We start from the raw sequence: 23,906 nt of genomic DNA, 5'->3' as shown, positions 1-23,906 counted from the left end.
CAGGTGGTTGTGAATTAAATAAAACAGATGGTCGTCAATTCATGAAACTTTCTCATCTCCTAATTTCATTTGAATACTTAATATACAATGTCAATGGTGTTAAGAATAATTAAAAACATAAATAATGCTACACAATAAATAGAATGCTTCAATTGCCATTTTCGACGCTGTGATCGGTGATCGGTGATATCGGAAGATCACTGATTCCAGTGATCGGTGATCGGCACCAAAAACCCTGATCGGAGCATCTCTACAGATGTTGATGTCATTATATTACGCACGGCATGCTCGTACTGTATGTGCACAGTATGCGGAGGCAACATACTGTACAGCGCTGGCCTCTCCCTTCTGAAATAAAGCATTTATACTGTGACCGTAATTGACGTCTTGCCGTGGAGCCACGTGCGTGTTCATGTGTGCCCACATGCATGCGCAAACCGCGGAGGCGCGCTCGTGTTTCAAAACGTGCATGAAGTCTAAACTTAAGAACTTTTCAAACCACTTCTTAGCGCTAGGAGCAAAGTCAGATCGCATAATAGCAGGGGCGCCTAGTGCACTTCATTAACATATGAACACTCCCACAATGAGTAATATATGCACGGGAGTATTACGTCTTATGTGTGGGCGCCTATCGACACCTGCATAATAGCAGTAGCGCGTATGAAGCGCATAATTAGGGTGGCGGTAGGTCTTAACCTGGCGGTGCGTCTTAATTAAGACTTAAGACGGCAAGTTAAGAAGTGCATAATAGGGCCCCATAGGTCTCACCCCTCCGCTGGCTCCATGGATGAGGACCGTCTCCCCCGCCTTGGCCTGGGCTCTGTCACCATGACAACACAGGGAGGTCACCATGACATCACAGGGAGGTCACATGACAGGACAGACAAACTGTTTTCACACCCAGGGTGTGTGTGTGTGTGTGTGTGTGTGTCTGTATTATAGGTAGCATGCACCTTTGATATAAGCCTAGAGGAAGCCTTCATGACTAAGGTCATGAAATACCAGCAGCTTGTAGATACCATCTCAGAGCTAGGCTATATTAGTCTTTATATTTGGCAGTCTTGGACATGTGCACAGATTGGTTGTCAGAGGACTACGTCTACTGGGAATGTCCAAGGGAGAAGCAAAAAGGCTCAGCAAGTATTGCTCTGTCTCTGCGATTATTGAGACGGTGTTACTTGTACCCGTGAGTCTTGTCCTGTTGTATGTGAAAGACATTGTCCATGTCTGTTTGTGAATGCATCCCATCTGTGCCTTCAGTATTTGTGTCCCTGTATACTTGTTTCTATGTGGACATAAATACATGATTAAAATGTGTGTGTGTGTGTGTACCTGGTGACCAGGGCTCTGTAGGCGGTGCAGTAGGGGACCCCCAGCGCGGCCCCCTGGGTAAAGTCCAGAGTGGCGGGGAGGCGGTGGACGCCGTCCTCGGTCGCCACGGTGAACTCTGCGTAACCGCCGGTCTCCGTTGCCGTGGTGAACACGCGGTCACCAGGCTGGGAGGGGGGAGAAGGAGGGGAGGGGGGAGTTAATATATTAATTCATCCATCTCCTTCTTGTATCATAGTTACATAGTTACTTGTAACATCCAGTTACATCCAGACAAAGTTGTGTGTGTGTGTGTGTGTCTTTATATAACCCTATAATAACATTTATTTGTATAGCACTTTTCCTGCAAACGTTGCAGCTCAAAGTGCTCCAAAACAGATGTAAAACAGGTGTAAAACAGGTGTATGATGATGTCACACACAGAGGTCAGAGGTTAGAGGTCAGGTACCTGTAGGGCCGTGACTCCGCCCCCCACGGCCTCCACCACCCCGGAGGCGTCTGACCCGGGCGTGTAGGGCAGGGGGGGCCGGCGGGGGTACGACCCAGAGCGGATGTAGGTCTCCACGGGGTTCACCCCGCACGCACGCACACGCACCAGCACCTAGCAACGCAAGGCAGGGGGATCTGGACATCTCATACAACAGGGGCAATTCCTAGAACACTCCTTCAGAACCTAGAACACTCCTTCAGAACCTAGAACACTCCTTCAGAACCTAGAACACTCCTTCAGAACCTAGAACACTCCTTTAGAACCCTAGAACACACCTTCAGAACCTAGAAAACTCCTTTAGAACCTAGAACACTCCTTTAATACCTAGAACACGCCTTCAGAACCTAGAACACTCCTTTAGGTAAGGCAAGGCAGGTTTATTAGTACAGCACATTTCATACAACAGGGCCAATTCAAAGTGCTTTACATACATTATTATAATACTGCAAGAGGAGCATAGTAAGAACATAAAAACAACAATGAATAAAAGCAAATATAAGAAGTAAATACTGTAGATAAAACATTTAATAAGACAATAGTTAATGGTAAAAGACATTGATAGTGTTTGTGTTTAATCATAACTGGTGCAAAACATGAAGGTTTTTTATCTTAGATTAAAATATTTTAAGGGTTTGGGCCCGTTTGATTTCTTCAGGGAGTTTGTTCCAGGAGCATGCAGCAGCGTGTTTTGTTTTAGCTTAGCTGGTTAGTCTCAGCTGACCTTAGGGGCCTTCTGGAATATAGGGTGGGAGAAGATCTGATATGTATTTTGGTCCAAGACCATTTTGTGATTTGTATGTAATTAGGAGTACTTTGAATTCAATTCTCTGAGAAACTGGTAGCCAGTGTAGAGATCTCAGGATTGGTGTAATGTGTTCAAACATGTGTTCAGTGACGTTTTGGATGAGCTGCAGCTTACGAACAGCCCCTTTAGATAGGCCTGTTAGTAGACCAGCTCCTTTAGATAGGCCTGTTAGTAGACCAGCTCCTTTAGATAGGCCTGTTAGTAGACCAGCTCCTTTACATAGGCCTGTTAGTAGACCAGCTCCTTTAGATAGGCCTGTTAGTAGACCAGCTCCTTTAGATAGGCCTGTTAGTAGACCAGCTCCTTTAGATAGGTCTGTTAGTAGACCAGCTCCTTTAGATAGGCCTGTTAGTAGACCAGCTCCTTTAGATAGGCCTGTTAGTAGACCAGCTCCTTTAGATAGGTCTGTTAGTAGACCAGCTCCTTTAGATAGGCCTGTTAGTAGACCAGCTCCTTTAGATAGGCCTGTTAGTAGACCAGCTCCTTTAGATAGGCCTGTTAGTAGACCAGCTCCTTTAGATAGGTCTGTTAGTAGACCAGCTCCTTTATGGCACTTTTCCACTACGTTGCAGACCTGGTGCTGACCTGGTGCTGACCCAGGTCAGCCCGCTTCGGTCCCCTTTTCCATTCGTCGGTCCAGTTCGCTTCGGTCCCAGGTCCCAGGTACCACATCGGAGCAGGGTCTTTTTAATTTCATATCCGGGTGTCTTTGCCAGGCTGCGTGTGACGTGTGACGCTGCACACCGTTGATTGGTCAATGGACAATCGTCATCCCATGTCCCATCCCATATTATTTCTTCACAACCGCCATCTTGAAAATACCACATTCACTAGGAAAATGTCACTACATTTTCTGTAATAGCTTATTAATAAAGATTCGGAAAATTATGCTGACCATCGTATTATCTTAGTTTAATGTCATTTCAATGAATCATATAACTTTTATTTACAACAAGCACAACACAAAAATCGCTATTATGCACCGTGTTTGTCCGTGAATAACACCGGCTGTGGAGGTGGTAAAAAAACACAATACTCCTTTGCTAACTTCACCATCTGTCTACGGTCATTTTGAGCCCTTAACCACCGCGCTGACACCCCGAGAAGTTATGCTTTTAACCGTAAACTCGATGAACCGGGAGTTCGCCCGCAGCCGTCCAGCCATTTTCACCATTCACTCATGAGTCAAATGCCGGTTTTAACAGGGAATTCGCTCCGCGCTGTGTCCACGGTGATAGGAGTGGAGGATCGACTCCATTCAAAAACTTTTGAATTCCCTGGCTTCTCCTCTTTCCGGACACGTTTGAATTGTTATCCTAACCCCCGGTAAACCGAAGTTATTAACCCGCAAACGGCACCGTGTTTGTCTGTGAATAACACCGGCTGTGTCATGAGTCAAATTCCGGTAGATTCGCGTCTTGTCGGCGTTTCCCGATGATGATACTACAGTTCATAAAGCAGACAAGTGAAGGCAGTGGTTTTAAGGGTTCAAAAAACATGACTTTATTATGTGTACATAGCTTCCTCTCTCTCTTTCTCTTTCTCTCCAAAAAAATCACTGCTGTTGCTGTGTACACCCGGAAGCTTTTTGCCAGGCTGCGTGTGACGCGTAACTCCGCCTACTATCCTCTACTCCTCCTACTAGCTCCGGGTCTGTGTGTATAATGGAAACCAGAACAGATCAAAAGTGACCCGACCTGACCCCGAAGTGATGCGTACCGCGTAGTGTTGTTCCGATACCATTTTTTGATCCCGATACCGATACCGATACCTGACCGTGCAGTACTTGCCGATACCGAGTACCGATCCGATACCACGGCGTTTGAAAAAAAAAAAAAGAAAAAAGTTTTTAGGCATTCCAAGTTCAGTCTGTACAGTTTGCAGACGTGAAGTGGCCAGTGGGGAATGCTTGAAGTGGCCGATGATCTTTCTCCCATTGGCCAGCGCGTCGCACACACTCCGCTGTGACAGTAGGCCTTCCTGCACCACTAATGCATGTGTGTTCTGTGTTCTGCATATGTAAACAATTCAAACAAACATAGAGAAAACTTCTCCTCGGGAGAAGGAAGGAGGCAGGAAGTACCTGCCGCACGGAGACAGACAGACAGACAGACAGACAGACAGACAGACAGAGAGAGAGAGAGAGAGAGAGAGAGAGAGAGAGAGACGGAGAGAGAGAGAGAGAGAAAGAGACGGAGAGAGAGAGAGACACGGAGAGCCACAACAGCAGATCCCGAAAGGGGGTGTGGCGCGGAGACGGAGCCGAGAACTATCCCGAAAGGGGAACAGCTGGGCGGGACTCGGAGAAGCGGCCGCGCGGACATTATTATTATTATTTGAACTCTCTCCAGCACGCCGGTGGCGGTGCTAGACTGTGCAACCGAAATAAATATCGATTAAGGTCGATATGTTTTTCCTGTAAAATGTGTCCTATCTTGGCTGTGGGTTGTATCGCTTTAAGCGGAGTGGCGTAGTCTATATGTCTGAGGGCTGCGTTGGTAAAAGTCGCTCTGGGAAACTGATCGGCACTCGTAGAACGCCTCTTGTCCAATCGGATTCCTCGGTCCGTTTATGACGTCGGAGCCCAGTGTGCGCTCCGGCGCTCTCAGGGGGACTTTCCGAACGTTGCCCCGGTAGCATAGCTTAGCTTGGGCTCTGAGCAGCTGGAAGGGACAGCAGGTTACCTGAGGTGAGCCTCGCTGCTCCACCGCTCCTCTCCTCGACAACCACAGTTGCGTGTTTGTTTTTCCGCGATAGTGAAAGTTTGGTATCGGGTGTTATATATTTGTTAGTACTCGCCGATACCGATACCAGCATTTTTGTGCGTATCGGTGGCCATGCCGATACCAGTATCGGTATCGGAACAACACTAGTACCGCGCTAAAGCGGGACCCAGATGGAAAAGTGCCATTAGATAGGCCTGTTAGTAGACCAGCTCCTTTAGATAGGCCTGTTAGTAGACCAGCTCCTTTAGATAGGCCTGTTAGTAGACCAGCTCCTTTAGATAGGCCTGTTAGTAGACCAGCTCCTTTAGATAGGTCTGTTAGTAGACCAGCTCCTTTAGATAGGCCTGTTAGTAGACCAGCTCCTTTACATAGGCCTGTTAGTAGACCAGCTCCTTTAGATAGGCCTGTTAGTAGACCAGCTCCTTTACATAGGCCTGTTAGTAGACCAGCTCCTTTAGATAGGCCTGTTAGTAGACCAGCTCCTTTAGATAGGTCTGTTAGTAGACCAGCTCCTTTACATAGGCCTGTTAGTAGACCAGCTCCTTTAGATAGGCCTGTTAGTAGACCAGCTCCTTTAGATAGGCCTGTTAGTAGACCAGCTCCTTTAGATAGGCCTGTTAGTAGACCAGCTCCTTTACATAGGCCTGTTAGTAGACCAGCTCCTTTAGATAGGCCTGTTAGTAGACCAGCTCCTTTAGATAGGCCTGTTAGTAGACCAACTCCTTTAGATAGGCCTGTTAGTAGACCAGCTCCTTTAGATAGGCCTGTCAAGTCTACTCGAAACAAATGCATGGATGAGTTTTTCAAGGTCTTGTTTGGACATGAAACCTCTCATTCTTGTTATGTGTTTCAGGTGATAGTAGGCTGATTTAGTTATCGAGTTTATGTGTCTGTTGAAGTTTAGATCGGAGTCTAGAATTACACCAATATTTCTGACCTGTTTTTTAGTTTGAAGAGAGAGAGAATCAAGTTTTGCACTGACTTTCAATCTTTTGTCAGGTGCACCGAATACAATTATTTCTGTTTTGTCCTGGTTTGATTGGTCAGGGCTTGTATGTCAGAGTGCTGTCTTACCTGGTTCTGGCCCGGGCTTGGCACAGGTACGTCAGAGCAGAGTTTCAGGACTGACGGACCTCCGAACTCAGTCACACGGACGGCTCTCATCACCCTGGAGGCCATGTCTGTCTGTCTGTCTGGAGAAGAGAACAGGAACAGTGTGTATTAACAGGACAGCTACCTCTCTTTCTCTCTCTACCCCTCTCTCTCTCTGTCTGTCCCTCTGTCTCTGTCTGTCTGTCTCTCTGTCTCTGTCTGTCTGTCTCTCTGTCCCTCTCTGTCTCTCTCTCTGTCTCTCTCTCTCTCTCTGTCTCTCTCTCTCTCTCTGACAGCAACAGTGTATTAGCAGGACAGCTAGCTCTGCTGGACTTTGGACACGTAGCTAGCTAGCCAGGGGGCTGGTAGCAGCATGCTGGCCAACTATGTCAAGTCAGAGCGAGACGGAGAGCAGCGTGTTGAAGTCGGATGACGTCACTTACCTCACCGTCGCTGCAGTCTAGAAGCAGACGTCGACTTAGATACAGTTTAGCTAAGTAATAAAAGCGATATTTTGAGTGTGAATATGAGTAATGAGTAACCTACCGTGTGTGTGTGTGTGTGTATGTGTATGTGTATGTGTGTGTGTGTGTGTACGAGCTGTCAGGGTGAGAAGCCCCCGACTGCCTCACGATGGCGACAGCGTCACATTTTTGAAAACATCCGTATCGCCCCGGCCACCGTAGAACGCGCTTTTCATGTGACATAATCAGCCCATTCAAAACATTGGACTGGCACGCTATATTACGAGTTTAATGAGAATTACAGCGTAATAACATACGTTTGTGTGTGATTTAAACAGAGGGCAGCTTAAAGAGCAGCATTGTTCGTCTCATACAAGGTTAACTACAGACACAGCATGCTGTATATGTACATTTCTCCTTTGTTGTAAATGAATAGTGTCTGTTCCTGCTTACTCTGTGGAGTCTGTTTCAGTTTAACCTGCCATGGCCAGTAGAGGGCGCTGGAGGCCTTTCTAACCTGGAGGACCAATACAACAAGCCCTGGTCACAGACCACACACACACACACACAGAACAACACATGCGCACACACACACACACACACACACACACACACACACACACACACACACACACACACACACTAGTTGGCACTTGTACCTTCATCTTCCTCATCCCCCCACACTGCTCTCTTATTCCCACACACATGCCTCATCATACATTGTGATTTACAAGGGATATTAACTAATATTAAGTAATATTATTACTTGGTTACATTTTGCAATTGATCCGCGGTACACATGCGTTCCGAACCGTGGAGGGCGATCCGAACGGATCACGGAATTTCCGTGATCCGTTACACCCCTACTACACTCTACCTTGAAGCAATTACCCTTTTAATCCATAAATTATTGACTCATAAAAAAAAAATAACAAAAAAAAATACACATATTATTTATTATTTATTTTACTCGCTTTATAATGTAATAACTGACGTATAATGGAACATGTTATTACAAAATGCACAAAAGTTGTTACATTATTCTCTCAGCATTGTTACATTATCGACTAGTTATTACCATGAGTTATGCATCTGTGTTACATTATCAGCTCTTACAAGCCACAGAGGACCATGGAACATACAGTGATGCTTGAAAGTATGTGAACCCCTTGTGCAATCCTAGATTTCTTTTGTTTTTACCTTTAAATCTTTATTTAATCAGAATCAGTCTTAAGGCCAAAGCACACGGCGTGCGATTTTTGTTGCACGACAACATTCGATTTTGAAGTTTGAATGGAAGTCTATGAGAAAATCTCATCCCAACACACACGGCCCCGATTTTAATCGCACCGCGAAAATTCGATTCCATTCATTTTGAATGGGACAAAGCACACGGCGTGCGAGTTTTGTCGCACTGTCAAATTTTGCACATTTTGTAAAAGTTTGTGGTGCGACGGATTATTGCATCACAATGGGACAATTGGGAAAACTTCAACTGGTCTATCTAAATTAATTGAGTCACTCATAACGGGGAGAGAGACTGGAGCATACATTTTTGACTGTCTCCTTTTTTGAAAGAAGTTAAAGGCTGAAGGTCTGACCCAAAAGGTCTGATACAGTACCTACGGTACATGAAGGGTTTATGATGTACAACATTATCATTTCATTTTCATATCATATATTTCAAATACATACTGGACACAACGGATAATGGATGCTATTTGGTAAACCTCATCTTCTTTTCAGTGTGCCAGGCACATCATTCACTAATCCGTGGCACAGCTGTCATTAGAAATGTCTCGCCTTTTCGCTAATTGCATGACGACATCAATGACCTATTTTAAAACATATTTTTAACTCTCCAAAACAATGTGTGACTTTGCAAGGCAGGATAGGGTGAAACAGAAAAGGAATCAGAGACATGTAAACATATTTTGTTTCTTGACTGTGTGTTTCTATGACGTGCTGAAGGTTGAAGGCTATCGTAAATCTTTGAACAAGTAACGTTATTTATACTTATAATATATATATTATATTAGTTTACTCATCTACAATATAGTTTTTGGCTGCACGGGGTTGCCAGATTTCTAATCTAGCATGACTGAATGACCAGCCAAATTATACACATGTTGTATAGACACTGTCCACTGAAAACCGGACATCTGGCAACCCAACATTTATATTTACTCTACTGTACGTAGGCTACGTGTATGTAAAAATGGATGACGAAAAGCTCATCACGTTTATTCAGTGCCATAGGGAGCTAGACGACCCCAGCTATGAGAGGTATAAGGACACAAATAAAAGAGACCAATCATGGAGAGCAATATCTCTTGCTATTGGATGCTCTGGTAAGTTAGCTAAGTAGCTACTTCAGTGTTTCCTCTATATGCATTTATTCGTGGCGGGCCGCCACAAATGAATTTCCTCCGCCACCATTCAGATTTCTCCCCCCAAAAAATAAAAATGTAGGCCGCTTTTCAGACCTTCACAGCGCTAGACACACCCACAAGCGCGAAGCGACGCGCTTGCAAAACTGTTTTGTGATTGGTCGAATACATCTAGGCTGCGTCTAGTCTACAAGCTACTTCAAATGTTACAATCCATTACAGATTGAGTTAGCAACACTGCATCAGCGACGACTGTGGGTTATTGCATTCTATGGTTCGTGTTCTTATACCAGTGCTCAGTATACAAGTATTTTAAATGAACATTCGTAATGTAGTCTGATGTTCATGGTCAACTAAATCAGGCTATTTTGTGAAACAATTATGTTTCCGCTACCTTAGAACTACTTAAAGTAATTGCCAGCAATGTTAGCTAGCAATGTTAGCTAGCTATGTGTTCATAAATTCCTGGTTCCATTTTCAGATGAGTTTGTTAAAGTATTTCAAACGAAAAGTACCAGAAGATGAGGAAGATGGTCAGGTAACCACACATAGTGAAAAATATGATGATAAATACGATGTAATAATATGATGAGACGGTATGATATGGCACGTGTGTGGTGGTCTTGCGGCCTGTCTCGTTCCAGCGAGTCAACTCGTATTACGAGTGCTTACCATCACCAAGTACGCTCGCCAACTAAAGCACTTGATTACGTTGATATAAACATACTAAGAACTTGGTAATAAGCATAATACGAGTTGACTACTATAATTAGACATTGTGCGCTCTGCGCTGCGGGCTAACGATCTTGTAACTTCGCAAACAATAGCAGCATTTAAAATGTTTTTAAAAAAAGTTTAGTTTATGTTCAACTGGAAAAGGTAGTGAGCACAGAATTTCGTGTTTTGAATCTGCTAAAATTGCCTTTTAAAAAAGCCTGGAGCAGGAGAGAAGAGTGGAGCAGCAGAGAAAAGAGTAGCAGGAGAGAAGAGTGGAGGAGAGAAGAGTGGAGGAGAGAAGGGTGGAGGAGAGAAGAGTGGAGGAGAGAAGAGTGGAGGAGAGAAGAGTGGAGGAGAGAAGAGTGGAGCAGCAGAGAAGAGTGGAGCAGCAGAGAAGAGTGGAGGAGAGAAGAGTGGAGCAGCAGAGAAGAGAGGAGGAGAGAAGAGTGGAGCAGCTGAGAAGCAGGGAGACAAAGGAAAACACAGACTCTCAGGCTGGGACCCTAAATGGGCAGAGAACAGGAAGTTCCCATGGCTGTACAACAGTAACCGTGGTGAGTATACTATTTACACAATATCATGCACTTCAGAATATTTCAGTGCAATATGACCAATAATGCCAATTTACTCTGTCCTTACAGGAATGTTTTGCCGCTTATGTCGGCAACATAAACAGACCCCAAAGGGAGGACAAGCAGGAGCCAATCGGCCATTTATAGAGACAGGCAGCCAACAATATAGGCTTGATCAATTGGACAGGCATGCGAGGACAGAGCACCACAAACAAAGTGTGAAGTGTCATGCTTCAGTGGCACAAGGTGAACTTTCTTCTTTAGATATAGGAAGCTATTTTAATTGATAAAGGACTATCAGGTATAACCAGCTTTTGTTGCAATAACCATTTTGTACCTGCTTTGTATAGGTTCTTCAGTTGTGACTGCATTCAACCCAGTCATCAATTTAGAGCATGAGGCCATCATTGGGGGGTTTAAATGCCTCTATTACCTCACCAAGCGAGAGCAGGCACACCACACCAATTATCGTGCTCTCCTTGAACTTGCCGAGTTGCTGGGGTGTGACTACTTCAAAAAGCTGAAGGTAAACAATGATCATGCTTGCTATGTTGTTCTTGTTCTTGTTCGTTGTTCTTGTTCGCAAATTATCTTCAAAATGTAATATTCCAACTATAATCAAATTTATTTTTAGATAGGGAAACAGACCACCTACCGGTCCCATGTCAAGTCATCATAGATGAAATGTTGGAGATTTTGGCTAAAGTGGTCATGGAGCCAATCCTCCAAAACATCCACTCGTCCTTGGCTATTGGGCTGGAGGTGGATGAGAGCACAGACGTCCCTGTGCAGAAGCAGCTGGATATACACATCAGGTACTATTCAAATCAAAGTACACTGATTGTGTCTGAGTAATACATATATGTTGAGGATGTCTTTTTGTGCTTTTCAGATATATGGACAATGAAGGCCAGCTCCACAGCCAGTTCCTCGATCTGGTGTCAGTGCCTGACGGAAAGGCAGCTACTATAGTGGCTGCCATAAAGGATGTGCTGCACAAAAACAAGGTTCCAACCGAAAGGTTATTTGGATTGGGAACAGATGGAGCTGCTGTAATGACCGGTATGAGACACAACATGAGCATTTATTTTTACTGCATGTTTTAGTTGCTCAGACACTGACCATGAAATGGTATCTGCATGTCTTGATTCGATTATATTTATTTTCCTGTAACAGGGCGGGTGAATGGTGTGGCCAAGCAGCTGCAGGACGACTTCCCCTGGATGCTGCCAGTGGCGTGTGCTGCCCATCGCCTCGCCCTGGCATGTAGGGATGCCTCATCTGCGGTCCCCTACATGGCTACCTTCAGGGACCACTTGCAGCAGCTCCATCTATACTTTCATAACAGCGCCAACAGAACGGCCGTTATGAAAGCTGCAGCACAGACCTTGGGCCTCACTGACTTAAAAATGAAGGTGAGATCACAGAAAAACATAATAAAATACTTTTAACTTTTAACAGTAATGTTGGCCATGATTGTGTACTTCAGATGCACTTCCTGTGTTCTGAATGTCTTCTCTCATGACGGAAATATGTTTCAGCAAGTGAAGGACACACGCTGGCTGTCCCAGCACCTGGCAGTAATGAATTTGCAGCGGAACCTCAGTGCAGTCCTGGGTGCCTTGGCTGAAGAGACAGAGTACCATAAGTGCCCAGTAGCCAAGGGCCTGTATGGGTTCTGCTGCACCTACCGCTTCGTTGCAGCGGTCTATCTGCAGGCGGATGTTCTGCCACATCTGGCTCGGCTGTCCAAGATGTTCCAGAAAGAAAATGTCAACTTCTTGGCCATCAAAGAGCAGGTATTTCCTAAAGGCAAATCACTTTTAACATGTTGCTCTAGAACTCAATAGAACTAATCATAGCCTTACTGGAAAAAAATTAAGCCTGGCCCTTGTGTGACTACCTTTATGAGCAGGGGTGCACATAACTTTTTGGGGCCAGTGCTCAGAGGAGCACCTAGGGATGCTGCTTGGTGCTCCCCGAGCTCGCGAGTCACGACCCGTCCCACAGGATGGATGAAAAAGGGATACATGGATAACTTATATTAGCAAAACGACATTTGTTCATAAATAAAGATGAACGAACAAATGATTGTGTGCAAAACAAAAGAAACAAATGCAAAATCAAATGACTGCTCTTTAAGCATGAAAGTCTGTCAGACTCCTTTAAACACAATGAAATCAACTGACATCTCTTTAAGCACTAACTGAATGTCTGTTCTTTAAACACAATGAAATCAACTGACATCTCTTTAAGCACTAACTGAATGTCTGTTCTTTAAACACAATGAAATCAACTGACATCTCTTTAAGCACTGCTCTGTTCTGTAAACACTGAAATCAACTTTTCAACAAAAAGTTACAGCCTAAGCATTTATTTATGCTACAAGCGTAATCATCATCATCACTGCTGTATTGACTGCTGTTAATACTGTCATCAATTTCAACCATGGTAGAGGATGTTGTAGGCTATCACTTTAAATAGCTCATTATTTTGATTGTGCAACAAAGCCTTTTTTTTCTAATAGAATTCCCAACCATATCCTGGGTCAGGGGTCGAGGTGCGATAATGAAAAACAGCTGTAAAACAAACGTCTGAAAGCTTCAGAGAAAAGAAACGTGAAGTGGTGTTGTTTTTCCTTTTAGCAACGAGTCGTTCGGGACTGAATTTTCACGTGCGGCGTGATAACCGTGATAACCGTGCGATACGCGATACGCGGAATGAAAGTACGAGTTACGATACTTTCCGAATGTTTTCGTGAGGGGAGTCGCCGTGGTCGTCGTCGGTCGACTGTTGTGATGCATTACTCGTCGGGCCTTCGGCTGAGGGGACGGCAGATAGTTACTTAGTGGGGCTTGCAGTGATGCAGCAGTCAGCAGTTGGATTTTGAGGAAGTAAATTCCTCTCCCAGCGCTTCCAGCTGTTGGTGCGCAAGAGCGCGTTCATGCCGCTGATCTGCCGCGCAGAATGCATTTTGGCGACGCATGCGCACTGGCGCACCAGTTATGTGCACCCCTGTTTATGAGGTCCCAGTGACGATGGCGTGCCTGAGGACCATCAGAGATGCAGGAGATGCACAGCCCCCTGGCTCATTCTTGGCCCAGCTCAATAATGAGCTTGATAACCCTGCAGGATTAGGGGGGTTTAATATCACCCATGAGGAGGAGAGGGAGAGGAGAGGCAGAGGCCAGCTGGAGCAGACTAGGGAGGCGCTCTGGTCCCGGTTCAGGACGCAGGTACATTTGTTTTGGATGTTACATGTTGATCTAGTCTAGTACTATAAGTGTTAATCTAGTAAGTACTATAATAAGTCTGAGGAAATTAAACAAAATACCAGATAGGCACTAAGGTAGCCATCCCAGTTGTGTTTTGGAGGAAACAACATGACATTCAGTTTTCATTGCAAAACCACTAAAGCTATCCAAACTCCAAAGCTATCCAAACTTGCAGTCTTCCACTAGTATTGTATGTTTATCCTCTATACAGGGCATTTCTGTAAAAGACTCCCAGCACTCAAACTAGTCTGTAATTTGTGCCATGTTTAGGTAATGGAGCCCTATCTGGATGGCCTCCAGGATAGCCTGGACAGAAGGTTCCAGAACCTGGACATCATGGGGGCATTTCATATTCTGGGACCCCAAGCAGCCAAGGACGATGATGCCGTCAACATTGCACATCTTACCTCCCTGTCTGCAAAATTCCTGCAGCAGTCTGGAGGAAATGTACCGGTACTGCAAGAATGGCCTTCTTATAAGCAGCATGTGCTGATTGGAGCATTCAAGGTAAAATCTGAAAGTCACAATTAATAGTTCTGCAGAAAGATAATTGAGGACCCCAGAATAATGTTGTCTCACTGTGTTATGTGTTTCAGAACATGGACCAGCTCACTATGATGGGTAAACTGTCATCCCAGCACGATGAATGGGGACAGCTCTACCAGTGTTTCCTCCAGGAATTTTTACAATGGTGGCGGGTAGTGCTGACCGCGCGCGCCCGCGATTTTTCGCGTGCACGCGCATGAAACGCGCACGCGCGCTCAAAACAACGACGTAATTTCAGCCAAAACTCAAGGATGGCCCAAAAAAATAAAATGTTTTCCTGTACTTCTCCCGTGTGTCTCTTATTGTCTGTGTCTGCATGTTTTTCCAGCATGTAATTCCGTTGTCAATAAAAACAAAAACACTGATCTGACGTTTTTTTTCACAACGTTATTACTTGTCACTTTAAGCCCAGGAGGGAGTTAGCGATTAGCGATGTTTAGCTTAGCTTAGTTTAACAGAAGTATCTTCACTTTTAACATGACTTCCCGTGGTCGTAGAGGGCTGGTCGACGGCTTAAAATGACCGTGTAGACCTTATCCAGCTATAGTCTTGTGTTTCTACCCCGGGCATAGCCGGTGTTATTCACGGACAAACACTCCTGTTAGAGTGGTTCTAGTACACTGGACATAGGTAACACATAGAGAGGCTTCTCCTCTCTCTCTCCATCCTACACTACACTACACTACGCATCCTATACTACACTACACTACGCTAGCTCGCGGTGTTCGGGTGACAGCCAGGGCGCGTTCGTAAATACGCTCTGGAAATCTGATCAGCACTCACGGAATGCCTCTTGTCCAATCAAATGACTTGGTCCCTTTATGACGTTGAACCCAGTGTGCGCTCCGGGGCTCTCAGAGCGAATTTACGAACGCAGCCTCAAGTTCAATACTCGCGACACACACGGACTGGTCCAGTTTCAGCGCTTGTGGGTGTGTCTAGCGCTGTGAAGGTCTGAAAAGCGGCCTAAATCTCTTTTTTTTTTTTGGGTTGAGAAATCTGAATGGTGGCGGAGGAAATTCCATCGTGGCGGTCCGCCACGATGAAATGCATGTAGAGGAAACACTGGCTCTACCCATGTCTGAGTCAGCTGGCTGCCATTGCCCTCACAGTTACCATCTCCAGTGTGAACTGTGAGAGGGACTTTTCCACAATGAATAGGGTAATTTACTAAGTAATCTAAATCTGATATTGTTTGATTTCTCTCACCTTCCCACATACCACTTATTTTTGTCATTGTTTCTATTTGCAGGTGAAGACTGACCTGAGACACAGACTGCAGGGGGACCATCTGGCCGCCTGCATGATACTGAGCATCAACGGGCCGCCAATAACCGAGTTCCCTTATGACAGAGCCTTAGAGCTCTTCTTCGAAAAGAAAAGAAAAATAAAGTGCTCTCAGCCAGGCTGCACACTTTACCACTAAGGCCCCCCCCCCTCCAAAAAAAGCATGACCCTCCCCTGTTTTTCCACCTAAGAAAAATCCACCTCTACCAGAAAACTGCATTACTTACTTTACTCATGTACTTATTATTGTGATTATGTACCTTGCTGCAATGCTAATGTTGAAAACATTAGGACACAGGAATTGCACACTACCTGACTACTTGAGAAATACCTGAACACTTTCATTTTCATCTTGTTGAACTTTGCACAGCATGTTACACTATTGATTGCACTTTAATTCTGCTGTAGTGCGACTACCATCACTTATCACTTTATTCCTTATCATTACTTAATTTACTTGTTTACTTGTGATTATTGTGATGATGGTATTGTTGTGATTATGTACCTTGCTGCAAAGCTAATGTTGAAGAACCACAGCCAAAGATTTGTATTATTGTGTACTGTAAAATAAATTCTGATTCTGATTCAAGATTTTTTTGTATCATTAAAATAATAATAGTTACAACAACCATAAAGCCTCCATAATGATAAGCTGGCTAATTAGCTTAGGGTACCACCACCACCAGCTACAACTACAACTACAGCGGGAGAGCCATCAGCATCGGCTAGCTGTGTTGGTGTATCAGCAGACATTAGCAAGTCAAAAAACGATTCTTATGTGCCGTCACTTTAGCAACGACACAGTATTGTCAAGGGGAAAAGAAGGGGAGACGATTTTTTTATTGACAACGGAATTACATGCTGGAAAAACATGCAGACACAGACAATAAGAGACACACGGGAGAAGTACGGGAAAACAGGGCTGATGTGGGTGTCATCAAAGGTAAGAGTTTGTTTTCTTTAACTCAGCTGATACTCAGCTGTTTACCGAATGCTCCATCTGACTGTGATTTTACTTCTGTAATGTGGTGGGTTGACATAATTCACGCACGGAACTATAGGTTGAGACTAGGGATGCACCGAAATGAAAATTCTTGGCCGAGGCCGAAGCCGAATTTAAGGAAACACTTGGCCGAATACCGAATGTGTATCGGCAGTTTTTAATTTTATCATTGCATAAACTAAATACATTTTGCTTTTTATTCATGCTTCTCAAAGAAAGAAATTGAGATTGAAAAAAATTAACTTTTATATATAACTTATTATAACTAATTATCGTGGGATTTAATCTCTACTGCTTTCCAGGGTTCAAGTTAATGATATTCATGATTTGTCTCTACATAGGCTTCAGAAAGTATTTAGACCCCTTCACTTTTTTCACATTTTTGAATAGATTTGCCATCAATCCACACACAGTACCCCATAATCTAAGTAAAAACGTTTTTTAATGTTTGCAAATGTATTAAAATGTAAATACAGAAATACCTCATGTGCATACGTATTCAGACCCTTTGTCACTCTTAAAATTAGGTCAAATGCTAAATGTCTTCAACAAGTCATTCAACAAGTTGAATTGAGTCCACCTGAGTGTAAGGATAATAGTTCATGTTATTTCAGAATGAATATCTTTTGTTTTTATAGTCTCTGGTTTGCATAGAAACCACCGCATGATACAGCTGCATGTCATAAACTCGTGTAGAACAGCTGGGGAGTCTGAATATGTTTTCAACAAGGCAACAACTCTGCTTCTCACTCCAATTTTAAATTGAGCTACGACTGCTAAGCTAACTAGCTAGATGAGTGTAAGGTTGCGTTCGTAAAGTCGCTCTGAGAGCGCTGGAGCGCACACTGGGCCCGACGTCATAGAGAAACCGCAGGGCTCTACAGTGCGACCATTTCACTCGCATTTGCGACTAAAAATACATCTGTGCGACTAGAGAAATAAATTCACGAGCACACGTGCGAGTACCGATTAAAAAAAATAATAATTTATTCTAAAAATAAATCTGCGCGAACCGTGTGGCCACATTTTAAGCCGTCAGCCAGCCCGCTACGACCACGGGAAGTCATGTTAAAAGTGAAGTTACTTCTGTTAAACTGGCGCTAAGCTAACATCGCTAATCGCTAACTCCCTCCTGGGCCTTAAAGAGACAAGCGCCCTTTTCTCATCTCAAGCTTCATTAGCTTCATTAGCTCACCACATCTACAGATTTGGTCCCACACACTCCAGATTTGAACCCATGGTTACAACCAGGGTTAACTACCCAGGGTAGAAAGTAGAAAGCTCTCAGACCTTCAGAACCCATTGAAAGTAGTGGAGGTACTCCAGAAGTCCAAATGCATCTCTAATCCTAGGAAACCCTAGGAAGCAAGTTGCCTAATGGCATGAAAATGCAACATGTTGTACTTGAGTGTGGCAGAGAGGTGGGACCCCCGGGGATGGTGGTGTGCTAACAGCTAGCCGCCGCAGAGGCACCGTGCTGGGCTGGCCACCTCCACATGTCACCACCCCGGGCAGCATGGGGCTGGGGACTGGTCATCTGGATGTGGGGTAGTTTAATACCCCTAGATGTGGAGTTGTCTGGCCACCGTGTGTGACTGATGTAGCCTGACCCAGCAGCAGGGAGGTGGGCAGCATGGAGACAGACCTCTGCATGGCCTGGCTGGGCTGCTAGCTGACAGACCTAGCCCTAAAGCCTGGCTGGGCTGCTAGCTGCTAGCTGACAGGCATGACATGGATGAATGAATGAACATGCTGCTAACCAGGAGAACTCTGCGTCTAGTAGGGCTGTAGGCATGGGCCAATGTGTGATTTTGGTGCAAAAATTGCAAAATCACTAATAAAAATGTGTTATAATTACATTTTTCACTGTGCTCCTAAATTTCTTTGTGTGCCCCTAACATTTATCATTTAGGAGCACATGTGCTCCTAGTGAAAAAGGTTAGCGTAGAGCCCTGAACCGAGTCATTTGATTGGACGAGAGGCATTCCACGAGTGCTGATCGGATTTCCTGAGTGAATTTACGAACGCAGCCAGTTTTGAAAGCGCGTCGCCTCGCGCCGCGCGCCTGTTGAGAGTTATATTTAATTGTATTGTGTCATCAAAACACGCCCACTATTCGGTGGTAAACATTCGGTGTTTTCACACATTCGGCCGAATACCGAATGTGCTTTATTTTGCGATATTCGGCGGCCGAATGTTCGGTGCATCCCTAGTTGAGACTATTGTTCCGTCCGTAGTACCCAAGTTGTTTAGACTGTTCTATTTACTGCTTGAGTGTGTTGTTGACAATCGTTCATATCCTTCATTAAACATTTAGCTTTGTCATTTGATACGCCGCCTACGACTACCATCTCTCTGCACTACAGTAAACAGTTCATCAGTAACGTTAGCCGCTTTTGTGCTCATGTAGGCCTACTTCGTATTATATTATAGCTGATGATCTTTCATTTATTCATTTATTTATTTTTGGCCATCCTCGAGTTTTGGCTGAAATTCCGTCGTTGTTTTGAGCGCGCGTGCACGCGGAAAAAAAATCGCGTCAGGGCGACCCGCCACCAATGTTAAAATTCCTGGAGGAAACACTGCAACAGCCACCATCAAGAAGGCACAACAGCGGCTCTACATCCTGAGAGTCCTCAGGAAGGAACACATCAAGCAGGAGATAATGGTGGCCTACTACCGCGGCGCAGTGGAGAGCATCCTCACCTACGGCATCTGCAACTGGTTCTCCAGCTGCACAACCGCGGAGAGAAATGCGCTACAGAGAGTCGTGAGAACAGCCCAGAAGATCACCGGCGCCCCCCTCCCCTCTCTGGAAGAGCTGTACAACACACGCTGCCTCAGGAAGGCCTCCAAGATCTCCAGAGACCCAACCCACCCTGGGTACGAACACTTTACCCGGCTGCCCTCGAAAAGGCGGTACAGGACCATGGCCGCAAGGACAAACAGACTGAAGCACAGCTTCTACCCCAGGGCCATCCAGGCCCTGAACACAGCAAAGACCTAGGTTCTGGGCCCTGGACAGTCTGGACGGATTGATGGCAGCTGCTGGACTGAAAAAAATCAGGTGTAGTGCTGAGGCACAAATATGTACATTTCTAGTCTGCAAACTGCGACACTTCAAATGAATGTGCAATAACACTATGTGCAATATGACAATCCTAGTCGTCTATCTGTACAGTATAGTATAGTGGATAGTGTACATAGCCTTTATTTATGTAAACCAGCTCCTTCCCTTCTTGTGTTTTTTTTTTTTTTTTAGTTTTTTTCTTTCCTAGCACCAGGGGAGCCACCCCTCCTAAATTTCGTTGTTTGGTACCTGTACTATAGCAATGACAATAAAGACCATTCATTCATTCATTCATTCATTCATTCATTCAAATTACACCTCGGCACAGATGAAGAACAGGTTGTCAGCACTTCAGTAACCTCGTCCACAGTCTATTGTGTACAGTTCATATAAGCTTGGAATAACAATGGCTCAAACCTGGGAGTAAAGTATTTGTTATTATTTGATTTCAGAAACTCACATAGGCACGAGGTGAGTGGGGGGCTTTAGCGACATCACTACTTTGGTCAGTAACAAAAGCATATTAAAGCCAGTCACTAAACTATAGACATGAGGCCAACAAGGTTTTGTATTGTGTAGGGTGTTCACACACATCATTTTGCTTTCACTTTAGAGTAAGAGAAGAATGTCACATAGAGAAGTGTATGAGGAAAAACAATGGTCCAAACTAGGGTTGGACGGTTTTAAGTAGCGCAACCCTGGCAAAACCCGTTTTCGCACTTTTCTATGACCACTGGGTGGCCAATTGTGTGTAGCCTACCAGGGTGTTACACAATCATATACATTGTTAAAACCAAACTAAAAAGACCATCCGAGTCCTCCACAGATTTGCAACTTTATGAATGTGTTAGATGCTTAACAGGACAATTTGCATGACCTGGTTTGTTTGTCATAGTTGCAGCTAACGTGGCTAAAGAGGGTGGGCAGCTGCCTGCTTCTGCTAACTGGTTAGGGGCGTTACCTAGCAACCTGGGGAGGGCTGTTACCTAGCAACCTGGGGAGGGTTCTAACACAAGGTTCAATGTGATTAGTCTAATACAGGGGTCTTCAACCTTTTTCAACCCAAGGACCCCTTGGATGAGAGACAAACAGAACAGGGACCCCCACATGTAATATATATATATAAGCCTATAATAACTTTTATATTTACTTCATTCACCTTTTATTTCACCATATTAACCTATTTATATACTGGGTTATTAGCCTATATGTGTTTATGATTGATAAAACGTTCATGCATAATTATGATTGGTTAGTATTATTATTATTATTATTATTGTTTTTGTTGTTGTTGTTGTTCTTGATGAGGCTTATATTTTCTATTATTATTATTTTTCAACAATGAAACTTTTAGCTTCAGGAAGCAAGGTATGCCTACCTCCTGGGTGGAGGTTGTCAGGCAGAGCATCATGTCATCCTCAGGCTGCAGTCTGGAACTGTATTTGCTCTTCAGGTAGGTGAGGGAGGAGAATCCTCTTTCACAAAGATAAGTTGTTGCAAAAGGCAATGCATCCGACGGCTGTCAGGTTTGAGCCGTCGGATGCATTGTCTTTGAATGATAACCGTATCCATGTCTTGTGCTTTCTCCAAGACTCAGTCTCAGAAAAGTACTTCTCAAATTGACTTTCGAGTGCCTCCAAGTGATCAACAATTGCGCATTTCACATCAGGCGAGGGCGCATTGAAATGCGCAGCCAGCTCCGCACGGTTTTGGCCAACCAGAATCTCGAGGATAGCTGTGCGTAATTCAAAGACGCGCGCCAATACTGATCCACGGGAAAGCCATCTGACCTCGGAATGGTAATGGAGCGCGTTGTGTTCCTCTCCTATAGCGGCGCATAGAGAAGCAAAGAGGCGGGTTTGTTATTATCAAACTAGTAACTAAATTAGTAACGTTATGCTAGTTATTAATTAACGTTAATTTCGCAATGAAGACCGAACTGCAGCGTTTTAGCCAACACCTAGCTTGCTAGACAGGTGTGTTTTTTTCCCAGCTGACGTTATGTTAGACTCTAGAATCATGGGCATCATTTATTTTGTAAATTGTTTTTGTCAGAAGTAGCTTATTATTGCCTATTAATGCTTGTACCTTACTCAATATCATTTTTGTTATATATTTTAATTCTCACTGATTATTTTGGTGAAAGTTGTCAATTATTATGACAGAAATTGGCGGACCCCCTGCAGTACCTCTGCGGACCCCCTAGGGGTCACGGACCCCCGGTTGAAGACCACTGGTCTAATACAACGAGGTCCTGCGATGACACATTACATTACGTTAATTCTTCCTAAACAGATCTGAATAAATAACATGTGAAATACAGTAAAAGGTGTATGTTAGTGCATGTGGCCTTTAGGGCCTCTAGTTCCACACACACACCGGGGCTAACATGAATAAATAACATGTGAAACACAGTAAAAGGTGTATGTTAGTGCATGTGGCCTTTAGGGCCTCTAGTTCCACACACACACCGGGGCTAACATGCGCCATACTGGACGCTACTAGAATAGGCTACAAAAGAACCAACGCATTTGCCTTTGGCCAGTTAAAGTTATTATTCATCTGGCTAATATCTTAGTTGTCCTTACCTGCGACGCGATGCTTTATTTAATCACACTCCGGGAGCGTCGAGCTGCATACGCTGTCTGGCATTAGGAGAATGGAATCAACCTTTGATCATCTAGAATGAGAATGCTGCTCTGACAAAAACACAAACACTGTCGGGTTTTGATGACGTCACCGGGACCTGCGTCTATTGCAATGGACGTCACATGTTTGGAGCTTTTTTTTTCTATGTTGCTGTATGAGCTACTACATAATGGTCCTCGCATTGGTTATTTAGGAGACCCTAATTAAACAATCAGAAGTATGGCCCAACTGGTTGACATTTGAAACAGTTACATCACACTGAAGGGAAGCATGGCAGCATGCTTTAAACATTAATTTCTACATTTGATAATCTGATTGATATTCTGATTAATTTGATAATCTTTAAGCATTGAACATTTTATTTTAATGTAAAAAACAACTAAAACATAATTTATCGATACAATAAAAACAGCAAAAACAGCATATAGTTTCATTCAACCAACCATACCTTACCTGTCCAGCAGATGGCGCTTTTGGCTCACATTGGGGGGATGTCTAGGAAGATTGTGAGAATGTTCTCTTGTTATGGTGCCATAATATATACATGTATACTGTATACAGTATGTGGTGTGTGTGTGTGTGTATGTGTATATATATATATATATGTTACGGTACATGTGGGAATACGGTACATGTGGGAAAACTAGGGTTAGGGTTAGGTGCTAGGGTGACTTGGTACATGCTGGCATGTCTAACCCTAACCCTAACCTTAACCCTAACCCTAACCCTAGCACCCTAGCACCTAACCCTAACCCTAGTTTTCCCACATGTACCGTATTCCCACATGTACCGTAACATATATATATATATATATATATATATATATGTGTGGTGTGTGTGTGTACACACACACACACACACACACACACACACACACACACACACACACATGTTTGGTAGTAGCTGGATTATCTAATAAGGACACGGATCCCAGGTGTACACTGATTGGTGCTCTAGTTGCAGGAGGAGGAGCATCTCTTTACATTTTGAAACTAAGCAGTGGACACATCTTTTTGCATTCTGAGTAAGTAAGACTACTTCTACTTAACCTGGACTACTTATAGTGGATACCTGTGTTGTTTATGAAGTTTAATAGTTTAACGTTGTAAGTTGTTTAGTAAGTGATAGTGTTGTAACTGGCTATTTTAAAAGACAAAGCCTGGCACTCTAGTGAAACCAGTAGCCCCAGTAGCCCCCCTGAGACAAGTAGGTGCTAATCTGCAAGTAGGAGGAGCCTCTGTCCTGTATATCTGGAAGACACCAGGGGACATTTGCCTCATACATGCGACTAGGGAGAACACCTGTCAGTCGTTCGCATTAGTGGTCGTTAGTGGGAGGGGCTACAAGCCTGCTAGTTGTTAGCAATTACTGAGTCTCCATAATATCTGGCCTGTCTGAGAGCGACAGCCTCTGCGACAGCCTCCTGACACTAAAGGGCTCTGCACACAGCGTGCGATTTCTGTTGCGCGTCAACGTTCCATTTTGAAGTTT

General features: G+C 44.2%; 1 protein-coding gene across 1 annotated transcript in view; it reads right to left on the bottom strand.

Moving 5' to 3' along the window:
* The window catches only part of cryz (crystallin, zeta (quinone reductase)), a 26,888-nt gene extending 4,412 nt beyond the window's left edge, over nucleotides 1–22,476 (bottom strand). The window contains exons 1-5 of the mRNA XM_080538990.1: nucleotides 22,355–22,476; nucleotides 6,425–6,543; nucleotides 1,778–1,930; nucleotides 1,333–1,496; nucleotides 769–820 (exon numbers count right to left, since the gene is read on the bottom strand). Coding sequence (XP_080395116.1) covers nucleotides 769–820; nucleotides 1,333–1,496; nucleotides 1,778–1,930; nucleotides 6,425–6,529 — 474 coding nt within the window. The 5' untranslated portion in view covers nucleotides 6,530–6,543; nucleotides 22,355–22,476. The remainder of the gene's footprint in view (nucleotides 1–768; nucleotides 821–1,332; nucleotides 1,497–1,777; nucleotides 1,931–6,424; nucleotides 6,544–22,354) is intronic.
* Nucleotides 22,477–23,906: the final 1,430 nt, after the last annotated feature.

This window comes from Nansenia antarctica, assembly GCF_963989245.1.
Source record: "Nansenia antarctica genome assembly, chromosome: 9".
In the NCBI taxonomy this organism is placed as follows: domain Eukaryota; kingdom Metazoa; phylum Chordata; class Actinopteri; order Argentiniformes; family Microstomatidae; genus Nansenia; species Nansenia antarctica.
The sequence above is the reverse complement of the archived record's forward strand: the minus strand, read 5'-3'. Positions and strand labels throughout refer to the sequence as shown.